Consider the following 13,232-nt stretch of genomic DNA (forward strand, 5'->3'; position numbering starts at 1 on the left):
TAAACACACATACATTAAAGAATTTATTGCCAAATCAAGCAAAGTACTGAATTGAAGTTTTTTTTTTTCCTGGACTGAGCGATAGAAACGTCTGCACAGCAAATTAAGGACAATTAAACTGCTCGCATGTAAATTCGGTGACAATGTACAGTATGGAAATTCTGTCATGTGACAATGTACATTATGCCCGTGTCAGATCATTTAGGGAAACTGTATGTTTCTCTTCCTCACTCATACCATAATGTATTGGGCATAAACGCAAAGGTATTTAGTAAACCCGTTTAAAATACACAAGTGCACAGTACAAATTTACAGCCTAATTAAATTTTGACATTTACTCACTTATTGCCAAATAGAATTATAGCACTAATAATAAAGAATGACACCAAGCATGAAATTAAATTACTGGATAGAAGGATATCACCTTGTTTGCAGTTTACATTTATTAGTTGTCTTTTCCAGTAATGAGCATGTTAGTAGATTTCAAATAATGTATGGTGAGAACCAATTAGCTTTAATCAAATTTGCAAATGAAGGCAGGAAATCCTGGTGTATGCAATTTAATTTTCCTGGCTGGCACTTGATGGGAGAAAAAGGCCTTGTATTGTATATTTTTTTTTTTCATCAAGTTTAATTCCGAAATGGATAGTAAAACGCACACATACATTAACAACTGAAACCTTATAAACATTTATTATGGTGCGGTATGACCACCCACTAACTAGGTAGGGTTTACAGTCTAACTAAACTACCATGGATAAAAAAAACGTCTCCAGACCAGGGCGCACTAAGGGGCGTATTCAATGTGAGGGTCACGGCAGTGACACAAAAAGTAAATAAATAAATTAAAAAAAAAAAAAAAACACACCTTCAGAAAATCCATTAAAAAAAAAAAAAAAAGCCATAGAATTTCCATTGTAATTATACTAAAGTCTTTTTTTGTTTTTGTTTTTATAATATAGGGAGGTCTTCAATTCTGGCCACAAATGCTGCCATTCAAACAGATCAGACTTTAACACAAGTCGGAACTGTTTTGATCGAAACAGCCGCGGATTGTCAACTCACCAGCACACCCACTTTCAGATACTCAGACGGAACATTGAATTGTTATAGTCGAGCAGAAAACGGCCCGGGACGTACCAACAGTCAGAATCCCAGATTAAATATTGAGAAATCAGTTTCCAGCAGGTCCCCCTAGATGGAGGTCAGTGGCCGCACCGCCCCCCCCTCCCCAGCCCTGGAGTTACCTAGCGGCACTCGCCGCATCACCCCACCCCCCACGCTTAGCGACACCGGCTGCCACAACACCTGACAACCCCTCCCTGGCAGCCCCGTCCCCTGGAATGCCGCGCCGGCCTGCCGCCGCAGTTACCAACCCCCCCCCCCCCCACCCCTCCTGGGGCCTCCGGTGCCTTGCACTGGCACTGTGCATGGTCAAGTATTTCTGGGGGATTGCATTGTGTACCCTCTGTGGCTGTGGAGGTTGGTAACTGGTTTACCACCTTTCAGAAAAAAAAAAAAGGCTCTCACACAGCGCTGGACCCTTGCACTGTGTGAAAGCCTCAGAAATCTTGTTTGATTTTTTTTTTTATTCTTGTCTAGTATACAGTTGTACTATTGGTTGAGGACAAGCAGCTGCGGGACTTTTTGGCGCTTGAGAAGTGACTGTCATTTTTGTGGTATATTTTGGTTTACCACCTTAGCTCTGTGGCCCCAGGGCGAGAGTACCATGTGGGGGGCAGAGCTTATATTTAGCACTGAAAGCAGTGCCATCTGCCCCCCTCTCCCCATTCTGCTGGAGATTAGCAGCAGTGGTGCTGAAAACCTGGAACTTCAGATTAGAAAGTTTCAATACTTGCAGAACGTACGATGGGTTGCAAGCAAAGTGGGTGCTCTCTTAGCAATTGTTACAGATTGGAAGGGTGTCTCCATTCATCTGGAAAGTGTTGCAGCACATAATGAATGCTTCATCAGTTGCCAAAGGATTGTTGAAAGCGCTCACAGATCACAGTTTGCGCACATGCTGCACTTTATACTGGACTACCTGGTGTTACACAAAAATATTTCAAATCTGGTTTCAGAACAGTACAAATGCAGGTTAAAAACACAATCTCATCTCTACTACAGGTACCACTTAAGTCTTCCAATGGAGTATATGAATAAAAGTGTCTACATACTAGTACTTTAACTGTATGAAGTATCAAGATGTGCAGCTGCACTGTGTAAGTAATGAAGCAGCATCTTCTGACAAATAGAACTTAATTTAATTAAAAATGCCATTAAATACTTGAGATTTCTCACCATGCGAGAAATTAAGAAGTGGACAACAATTTTCGGTACATTCATTTGGCCAAATGAAAGCACCTTGGAAAGTTATGGTTTTCTTGAAATAACAAAATGAACACTTCATTTTAAAGCATTACTGTCAACAGATAAAGGTGGTTTCTGTGAAACAGATCTACGTGGTATGAATTCAAAGTTCTTGGGAAAAAAACTGAGTGACCTGCAGTTATCACTGACTAATGCAGACAGATTTCCGATTATGGGAAGGTTTTCATGCATGGTCTCTGTATTGCCAGTTTCCACGTTGTTCTGTGAGAGGATTCAGTCTGTGGAATGTCATTAAAAACAAGCTAAATTCATCACTGCAAGATGAAAGTTTAGAAGAATCTGATCCACATGAACGGACCATCTACAGAAGATTTCAATCCTGACATGTCTGTAAACAGGTAGTACTTCAATTCCTAAGGAACACACCACGTACATAGACACAAATAGGCTAGTCATAGCCCTTTCACACTGGAAAGGGCTTGCAACCCAGGTACAAAATTCGGCTTGCAAGCGCTTTCACACTAGCCGCCCGACAGGGCATAAAGCCAGGTAGGCGACTTAATCAGGCGGTGGAGCCAGGAGATGACAGCATCTCCCAGCGGCGCCTTTACAGTGCAATGCACGGGACCTAGATGGCAACGACCTGGGTTACCCGTTCACACTGCCCTTGGACCCGCAAGTGTTCCAGATCCAACCTTCGTCAAGACCGGGGTTGAAATGCCGGAAAGCTGGTCCCAGGATAATAGTTTGGGAACCTTTCACACTGAACAGTTTCCCAGGTTGTTGCGCGTTCACGTGCAATAACTTGGGAAACATTTGTCAGTATGAAAGGGGTATCAGTAGTAGCCATTATTGTTTATGCTTGTTCCATTTTATAGTGATTTACTTTTTTCAGTTTTTTTTTGTGTGGGGGGGGGGGGGGGGGGTTGGGGGGTTTGGTTTGAGCTAGTTTGTCTGGCTCCTAGATCTAAAAAAAAAAAATAAAAAAAAATAATGGACAAGCCCTAGCCTAACCTCAGATTCTAATCGGTAAAAGTAATGGGCTCTTAATTAAAGATTAAAACCTGCAAAGTACCGGACATCGCCTGACTTTTTGCAGAATGCTGCTTAAAGCCCTGTACACACGGGCCGATATATCACCGAGCAATATATCGGTATTCACACCACTGGAAAGAAACAATTAAATAGCTCCATAAGGCACCCATTTGTTACGGGTGTGCACAAGACAACCGAACTCTCCTCTAAGAGAATACAATATAATGCACAATTGGTGCCAATTTATTGCTCTCTTAACTAACATCTATTTCATTTAATTTGACAGAAGTTTGCTCACCAATGACCATAATCTACTGTAAAGCATACACATTTTTATTCCTTCAACTAGCAGTAGCAAAAACCTGGCATACACACTTGCACACTATGCTCCGCCATCTGTGCATGCACATATATTGCTCAGAAGGACTTAAATGTTTTGTATGGAAGGCTGGGCTTGTGTGTGTTTATGTTTGGGGGGGGGTTATTGAAATCATCCCTCCTAAATCCTAGTGAAAGTAAAGCTAAATAATGTTTGGGAGTAACCTTTAGGCATTTAAGCCCCTGTAATGCTTAGAATGAGATACAAGTAATGAGAGGGTTATTGGTGTTGAGTGTAAATTATTATTGGTGTAAATTTACATTCATGACTTAACTAAATATATACCATCTACCACCCCTATCAAAAAGCTCTGGAGATTAAACATATTTCCTAACTAGAATCACTGTTTTTAACCCTAAACCCCAAGTAAAGGGAGCATAGGTAATAGGGTCCAAGTTTGCTGGAGGTAAGATAGTCAAAATGTTATACAACAGACAGCACATTACCCCTACCAGAATTGCTAATGCATAGGAGGTGCTTCAGCAGAGGGGCAGGTACCTGCTTGCTGGGCTCTGAGCACTTGCAGCCCAGCAAGCAGGTCTGAATCGGGCCATAGTGCAGTTTTAACACCCACATAAGACATTTTTTGCATATGCCATATTTCTATGTTTAGAAACTCTGCTAATTGCAACAATATGCAATAAGTGGCATATAATAATATATATCAAATGCCTAGTTCATTAAAGATTGTACACTTGCGAGCAGCGTCCCCTTATTTCTTTTGTCTATTTATTGCATTTAGCCCCCATACTACAGAGTACGCTATTGCTATACAAATTATTAATTTAGCCTCGATAATCCATGCATGCCGCTGCTTATCTGGGATTTTGTTTTGCCGGTGAAACAAAATCCCAGTAAAACGGGCTATTTCAAGTTAAAATACACAAGTTTCACTTAAACCAGGTGTTTTTAGCCCCCAGCCATCTAAATTGAATTGGCCAAATTAAAAAACAAAGGTGAAATAGCGAAAAATCATTGTGTGTATTTTCCTGATATTAAATTGAACAGCCAATTTGAAAACAATTGTAGTTTGAGCGCTGTTTGGTAACAGTTGAGAACCTTTTGTTTTGTGTATATTGTTACATACAGTTAGGGTGACCTTTTCTTGTCTGTATCCTCATAGCAGCTCCTGTGTGCACAATTAAGAGTTCCTGCCAGGATTTTTGCTAGATAATATTTGACTGGTTACTGTGTGCCAAATGCTACACCTCTTTTGCTACTGAGATTTTAAAAGGCACTGAGCCAAGTTGTACCTAGAAGCTAAGAAAAGCTAAGTGCGCACACTATACAATTATTGGGCTAATTTGTCAATAATTTGTAATCGGCGGCCTAATTTATTGTAGTGTGTATGAAAAAATTTTTTGGGGTGTTCTGCGGATGACTGACAAACAAAAAATTATATAATCAAAGTAATATTTGCGCCAGTGTGGGGGTAAACCCGTTCTTTCCAATCCATAAATTTTTCAAAAATAAAGAGTAGCGCTGATATTGGGACCTTCCTGGTCTAGCAGAATAATCGTCCCAATCATAGAACAAAAAGTCACAGAAAGTGGTGGTCATTCTGGTTGGCTTGCTATGTGAGCGCCACAGTGACTATGCTAGTCTCCAAAGGTGCCCACACAGAAGCACTGTGCATAAGTGAACGTGTGCAGTGCTTCAACATTGGTCCCCCATGCAGACATGTGGGGGACCGATCAGATTAGAAACAGGGCCCCCCATAGAGGGAGAATAGAATAGGGGCTTTGGTGAGTTCGCCATGCTGTCATGCTGTCGGAGTCCAGCCAGTCTCGATCCCGACTTCAGGCTAATGACTGTCGGGATCTCGACTGTCAAAACCCTATACCACACCCATGTACTTACCTGTGTGTGCTGCCACAGGTATTTGTGTCAGTAGCCGGTCTGCTTTCAGAACTTAAGAAGGTAAACTTTGTGCAATGGAGTGTAAACAACTATAGTAAGTGACTTATTCCACCCCAGCAAACAGCCGCTGATATATAACAACAACCTGTACTGCCACCATCACCAAATGTGGTATATAGCTAGTAGTGTATGCCTGTGAACCACTCTCTATACTCTTCCCAGGCTGATGCTGCTTACAGTTCTTGGACTACTATGTCAGTCAGATACACACAGTTCTGAGCACACGGCTGCGAGAACAGTAGGATACAATCATCAGCCAACAGGAAACAAGCTAGAGCCACGTCACCCACAGCGTAAAGAGACATATTAAGGGACTCAGCACCTCCCCGGTCTCACGGCTTCCCCCCGGCAGCACTAATAACGAGGACGCCCGGTCAACCCAAGCACTGCTAAGCCCTAGTCTCTCTTACCGCCTGCAGCGCAGCGACAATCCACAGCAACATCCTCTCCGCCACCATTTTACCAGCCGGCACGGCACTTGACTGTGTGACTGACTTGTGACGATGAGGACCCCAGCGGCTGACTATCCTACTGCCTGCGATATAATACACGCCGGACAGCTGTATTTATAACCCCTTACAGCGCTTGCATTTTGTACTATGCATACAGCTACACAGCTGACGAGTACGAATACCAATATGCTATGATTTTCTTAAAAAGATCAGCGTTTATTTTAACTTTCAACCCATGCATTCTTTTCAGGCAATCAGAGGACAGCTAAATCTCCCCCAGTCAGGCCCTCAGCTCACGCATAGGTAGGGACGGGGCAGTAACCAATCGTATCTCAGGGATTGGCGGAGTCTGGTTGCCTGGTAACTCATCGCACGGAGGAAGGGTGCGCGTCACACGTAGGGGGTGTGTCGATGTGACGTAAGGCGCAATGGGCCGGCGCTGGTGCTGCGGCTAGAGCTGGAGGAGCGGCGGGTAGTCAGTGTGTCAGTGCGCCCTGCAAGTGGATCACGCTGGATCCGCATCCTATCGCGGTACTGTCCTCCTCCACTCACCGCGACTCCGCGGTTGTGCCTGTGCGCTGCGGGCAGTGCTCTTCCTCACTCCCCCCACCCCCGATGACCACGTTATGTCGCGATAGACTAGGTTGATGGGGCTCCTAAGGATTATGATGCCGCCCAAGTTGCAGCTGTTGGCGGTGCTGACCTTCGGGGTCGCGATGCTCTTCCTGGAGAACCAGATCCAGAAGCTGGAGGACTCCCGGGGAAAGCTCGGTAAGATGCATCCAGGGGGAGGGGATAAGCCTTCTGTTCTTCCCAGACACCTTTCCATGCCCAGCCGGTGGTGTGCAGGCTGCATGTCTGTGCTTGTGGCCACACTAGTTACTGTATGTGGCCATGATGGTACCTGCCCACGGGTACCGTGGCATAACTGGGCACAGCTGGAGTACCATTCCATAAATCAGCTATTGCTGAACCAACATGGTAATAGTCCAGCAATGTACAGAACTATAGAGATACCCATCCCTAGTGCATTATTCTGTCTAATGCCCAGTGATCTGCTTATAGGATGAACTCATTGAAGTGCTGCCACAGGCTGATCTGTGCAATTCCATTGTGTGCATGGAACAACCCAAGAAGGTCCATAGTGCTGGTCTTGGTCTGCACTGTCCATAGTGCTGGTCTTGGTCTGCACTGTCCACAGTGCTGGTCTTGGTCTGCACTGTCCACAGTGCTGGTCTTGGTCTGCACTGTCCACCGTGCTGGTCTTGGTCTGCACTGTCCACAGTGCTGGTCTTGGTCTGCACTGTCCACCGTGCTGGTCTTGGTCTGCACTGTCCACAGTGCTGGTCTTGGTCTGCACTGTCCACAGTGCTGGTCTTGGTCTGCACTGTCCACAGTGCTGGTCTTGGTCTGCACTGTCCACAGTGCTGGTCTTGGTCTGCACTGTCCACAGTGCTGGTCTTGGTCTGCACTGCCCACAGTGCTGGTCTTGGTCTGCACTGCCCACAGTGCTGGTCTTGGTCTGCACTGCCCACAGTGCTGGTCTTGGTCTGCACTGCCCACAGTGCTGGTCTTGGTCTGCACTGCCCACAGTGCTGGTCTTGGTCTGCACTGTCCAGTCTAACCTGTTGCTGGGGTGACTGACCGGCAGTCAAGATTCCGACAATCATTACACAGTTGTTGGAATAGTGTGTGAGATAATGGAAATCCTATGTGTTGTGCCTCATCATTATTATTGCAGTGACTTCAGGTTTTTGAACTATTCCTAGTGACAGAAAGCCTTTTATCTAAAATAAAGAGTCACTAGATCATTAACAGCAAGAACAATACACAGCTTGAAGTTTCCAAATTTTTGTGGAAATTGTACCAGTTGACAGACACAGAGTATTTAAGGATTCTTGTTTAATTTTAGGCCTTTTTTGTTTATTTATTCGAATTTAGCAAACGTTGTGATGCGCAGAATACACCAGTGTTCTAGAAGTAAATGTTGCTGATAAAATTGATACATTTCAAAGTATGTAGTGCTGAATTCTGACTTGCTTCCAGGCATCACAGAAGTTTTTACTCTACACAAGTGATATGAAACTATACCCAAGGCTCCGTTGTAAGAATGATTGTGGTGGTCAATTATCTTGTTGCTTTATGGATTACCTATATCGTTGTTACATTATGTATCTGTGTTTTACCCTGAAACGACTTGTCTGATAGACATTTCTTATCTGTATCCATGTAAGACTGATTCTCCAGTTATAAATGATGGAAGCATGAATTCAGGGCTTTTTCTGCTCTATGAACAGTGTCTGCATATCTAGTATCATGAAGTGTTTTGGAGTTTGTTCATTTATGTACAGCACATGACATTACCCATAGTGTTCATTTTGCCAATGCTATTTTGGTGCTAGAAACATACAGTATCCAAAGAAGTGGTCAATCCAAGCGACTGGTAGCCAAATTTAACCACAAGGTTATCATCACTGTTCATTACAGTGGCTTTAGGGGGTCATTCTTATTCATTCGGTCCACCGTGCATTCACACGGAGGACCGATGTTGCGCAGGTGCGTTTATGTGCATACAAAGTGTGCGTGCAAGCATTCTGCTCGCCGGGTGCACGCACCCTATAAGGCGAGTGGGGGACGGAGAAGGGCGGGCGGCGCTGGGCAGCCCCATTACCCAGCGTTTCATGTGTGTTCCCATGAGAAAGCTGGGCGTTATCAAGGTAATGAGGCGGTGGTACGGGGGGCTGGGAGCTGACATCACCGGATGTCAGCTGCCCTGCCATATCCAACCCAGCGTACACGCATGTGGAAGTGAAATGAAAGTCACTTTTATATATGTGTACCTTCCACATCTTTGGATGGTCGGCGGCCATCCAAAGATTTAGGAGGTTACCCGCGGCATACAAATGGATGTCTATGCTAAACATCTCTTTGCAGCCTGTGCGGGTGAACATGTGCTGCGAGGGAGGCGGGCTGCCGGACATTCGCAGGGTGGGATTTGGTGGATTTACAAAAGGATTGATTGTGAACAGTACGGATGGTGTAAGGGTTAGCATTACTGCCTCACATCACTGAGGTCATGGGTTCGATTACCACCGTGGCCCTAACTGTGCGGAGTTTGTATATTCTCCCTGTACTTGCATGGGTTTACTCCTGTTTTCTCCAACAATCCAAACTGGTAGGCTAACTGGCTCCCAAAAAAGTAACCCTAGAATGTCTGTGTATGTGTGTACGTGGGGCAGGAAATATAGATTGTAAGCTCCACTGGGGCAGGGACTGATGTGAATGTTCAAATATTCTCTGTAAAACGCTGCGGAATATGTATGCGCTATATAAGAAACTGTTGATAAATAAATTGTGGTGGTAGTTCAAGAATACAATGAGAATGGATAGTAATACTAGTACCGACTATTATTTAAATCTCCATGTGACTAGGAAAATGATAATTGATTGAGGTGATGTATGGGCACTTTTCAAGATTTGAAGATGCAATCTTATGACTGGAACAAATCTGTAATGTATGGGCAAGTCGGATACATTGGGGAAACCATTTATCTGGGGGAAAAATCACAGAAAACAAATCTTAGAAGCAATTAATTGTGATTGCTGATGTATGGACACGAATACTCCTGGGTACAAATGTGGTTAAGTTGCTGCAAAACCTCCTGGTTGGTGTTTGCTCCTACTGAATCAGTACTGCTCTTGGAAGTGTGCAGAAGGCTTGGGCTTGGAGACACTGGGCTCAATCTCAAGTCATCCACAAACATTTAAGTTTAACTAGTGGTCTAAGAATACAAGCAGATTGATGTTTATTTAGCAATAAACATCAATTCACTACATCATAATTCCTACTTGGGGATGCTCTTGCAGGTGGTGCAGGACCAAATACAATTATTTATGGTTAAAGTCGTAGCCAAAACCAGTGCTGGTGGCAGCCAATCATAAAACATGTGGACAATCAGAAGGGTGATTTCCTGTAATGGAAGGGACAGCTATTTTTGTGGGCCTAACGTTATAGGGTAAGGCACTGCTACTAAGCAATTACATTTTCAGATAACCATTTCTTAACAGACCAGTTTAAAAGGATAGAAATGTGTAAGCGTGTGATGCACAGGACTTTGTTCACTTTCTTGAGAATCGCCCAGAAACGCAACTCTACATCACCATAAGGGTGACAGTTTTTTTTTTTTACATTTATCACTAAAAAAAACTTTTTATTCTAGGGGTGTCCTGAAAATAAAATGCTTATACTCTATTGAGATGTATTAAGCCTGGAGAAGAGATAAACTGGAGGTAAAGTAGAAGGAGATAACGCACCAGCCAATCAGCTGTGTTTAAAATATGACAGTTGGGAGTTGATTGGCTGGTGCGTTATCTCTTTCCAATTTATCTCCAGTTTATCTCTTCGCCAGTCTTAATACATTTGCACCGTTGTTTCAGAAGTGCAGATGATCTACACACCACAACGTTGAAGATGGTGTATACTGTAGCTGTCAGTGGGGCAGATGTATTAAGCCTGGAGAAGAGATAAAGCGGAGATAACATGGAAGAGATAACGCACCAGCCAATCAGCTGTGTTTGAAATATGACAGTTGGGATCTGATTGGTTGGTGCATTATCTCCTTCCACTTTATCTCCAGTTTATCTCTTCACCCGGCTTAATACATCTGCCCCATTGTCAGCTATCAGGGTCAGCACTTTCTTTTTTTTTTCTTCCTGTAAAAGTATTCAGAAGTTCACAAATATTGCATTTAAAATTAGCATCAGGAACAGTCTCACAAACGTCAATGTACTATTACACAGGAAACTGGTTCCCCTTAAATATAGGCCACACTGAGTATTTAGTTATCTGGAATTTGGTTGGGTCTGAATTGGGGCCCATTCCCTGATGTTCGGGGTCTGCGCATGCATGAGTTTCACACTCGTCAGAGAGGGTAGGGATGCCGGTGGCAGCAGGGGAACACCCAGGGTATTAGTGGCATCCCCATAAAAACACTGTGAATTCCCCTGGGAACACAGGCGTGCCAATGTCTGCTCTGGGCTGGCGGGTGATGTCACATGACGTCAGCACCCGCCCCCTTTAAGCGCGGTGTGACTTATTACCGAAGGGGAGAGAAATCATTTGATGGTCAGAGACCAACAAATGATTTCTCTCCCGTTTTACTGCGTGCGAGGGGATGTGTTTGTGTATACATACCCTTGCATTCTACTGAAGGGATTCGCGTGATGTCCGGGATTTACCCGTTCGCTTGGCTGTGTACATACGCAGCCTAGCGAACAGGTCTGAATCAGGCCCTACATTTTTTGAAAGGGAGGAATTAAATACTCCCACGCACCCCCTGCTGACTGTGAATCGGACGCTATTGGCATTTAATGCAGCTAAAAGCATTGTCTGAGTTTGCCTGTAACCATATGGTAGTTTCTAAACTGTAGTGGGCTAAAGGACCTTTCACACCCAGGGGGAGGAGCAAGGCCCGGGGGGCTTGCACCTTCACTATCCACGCCACCATTGCTTGCCTTTAGTAACCAGGTGGTGAGTGAAGCGGAGCGAGACACTGTCCCTGAAACGTGGTGATCGAAGCAAGCCCACGGGGGTCCATTTGGAACCCTTTTTTTCAACCTTGCTCCACCCCCTCTCCTCCCCCTCTCCTCCCCTGTGACGTCAGGAGGTCCTTAGCCCACTTCAATTTAGACCTAACTAGCTTTAAGAACTTTAAACACTGAGGCTTCAAGAAAAAAATGGGCATCTGATCGGAGCTAAAATTCAATGGATTTGGTATGAAATCCCGACATATAGAATGTGCAGGTGAAACTGTCAACATGACTTTGGGTGGACAGGTTGCGAGGTCGACATGGATTTTTTCACTGTTTTATTTACACGAATGTCGACACAGTCGACATGGACACAGTTGGAGGTGATCCGCAGCCCCTCGTTTCGCTCGCAATGCTTCAGGCATGGTGCTTCGCTGCGCTCGGCACACTATTTTATTCTCCCGCCACACCCTAGTGGATGGTAGGGCATGAAATACCACCTGTCGGAACATGTTGGGTCAAAAAACTGTGAAAAAAAACGGTACTTATGTAGTAACTGGGCTGCCGATTTTTTGATTGTATGCCTTAAGTTAAGGCATACAATCAGATGCGATGCGATGCGATATCGCATCGCATCGCATCCGATATCGCATCCGATATCGGATGCGATGACCCGATTTTTCCATAGGAATCAATGTTAAAATGATTCCTATGGAAAAATGGGTCCTTTTCATACCCCTACTATCCAAGTGGGCATGGAGTTGGATATAAACCTGTGGCGAGCGTAGCGAGCCACCGAGCCCGAAGCGTAGCGAGCGAAGCGAGCCCCGCGAGGGGACGGTATTCGTCCCCTCGCGGGGCTCGCTTCGCTCGCCACGCTTCGGGCTCGGTGGCTCGCTACGCTCGCCACAGGTTTATATCCAACTCCATGCCCACTTGGATAGTAGGGGTATGAAAAGGACCCATTTTTCCCATTGAATTCCATGTTAAAATGGACTCAGTCCATTTTAACATTGATTCCTATGGAAAAATCGGGTCATCGCATCGCATCGCATCGCATCGAATCGCATGGTCGCATGCGATGCGATGCGATCTCCCGATCCGACCCGATTTAGAAATCGGCAGCCCAGATACTACATAAGTACCAAAAAAACCATGTCGACCTGTCGACCCAAAGTCATGTTGACTGTTTCACCTGTACATTCCATATGTCGGTATTTTGACCATGTCGGGATTTTAAATGCCCCCCCAGTAACTGCCTCTGTTGGTTTGAGAAACATCTCAATGAACTCCAGTATACTAAAGGCCTATACACACTGGGCGAATTTCAGCTGAAAGTTGCTCAAAACAGCATGTTTGAGAGGCTTTCAGCTCAAAGTTGCCCAGTGTGTATGAGCGGTGAGAGCTGCTGCGTGCTCCCGCATCATTGCCCGGAAAGCTGTTCATCTGCTGGTTAATACCAGCAGATGAGCGGCTTTGAGGACGGCTCTGCATAGCGCTGCACTATGCAAAGCCGTCCTCCCCCAGTTGATGGCGCCGGGCAGGGGGAAAGCCGCTCGGTGTGTATGCACTGAGCGGCTTTCCCC

General features: G+C 44.9%; 2 protein-coding genes across 2 annotated transcripts in view; one reads left to right on the plus strand and one right to left on the minus strand.

Moving 5' to 3' along the window:
• SELENOF (selenoprotein F) overlaps positions 1–6,231 on the minus strand; it is a 34,350-nt gene extending 28,119 nt beyond the window's left edge. The window contains exon 1 of the mRNA XM_083157150.1: positions 6,076–6,231. Coding sequence (XP_083013276.1) covers positions 6,076–6,123 — 48 coding nt within the window. The 5' untranslated portion in view covers positions 6,124–6,231. The remainder of the gene's footprint in view (positions 1–6,075) is intronic.
• Positions 6,232–6,530: 299 nt separating this feature from the next.
• The window catches only part of HS2ST1 (heparan sulfate 2-O-sulfotransferase 1), a 130,504-nt gene continuing 123,802 nt past the window's right edge, over positions 6,531–13,232 (plus strand). Inside the window, exon 1 of the mRNA XM_083157149.1 lies at positions 6,531–6,888. Within this exon, the coding sequence (XP_083013275.1) occupies positions 6,765–6,888 (124 nt within the window). The 5' untranslated portion in view covers positions 6,531–6,764. The remainder of the gene's footprint in view (positions 6,889–13,232) is intronic.

This window comes from Crinia signifera, chromosome 8 (genome assembly GCF_055691185.1).
Source record: "Crinia signifera chromosome 8, ASM5569118v1, whole genome shotgun sequence".
NCBI lineage: Eukaryota > Metazoa > Chordata > Amphibia > Anura > Myobatrachidae > Crinia > Crinia signifera.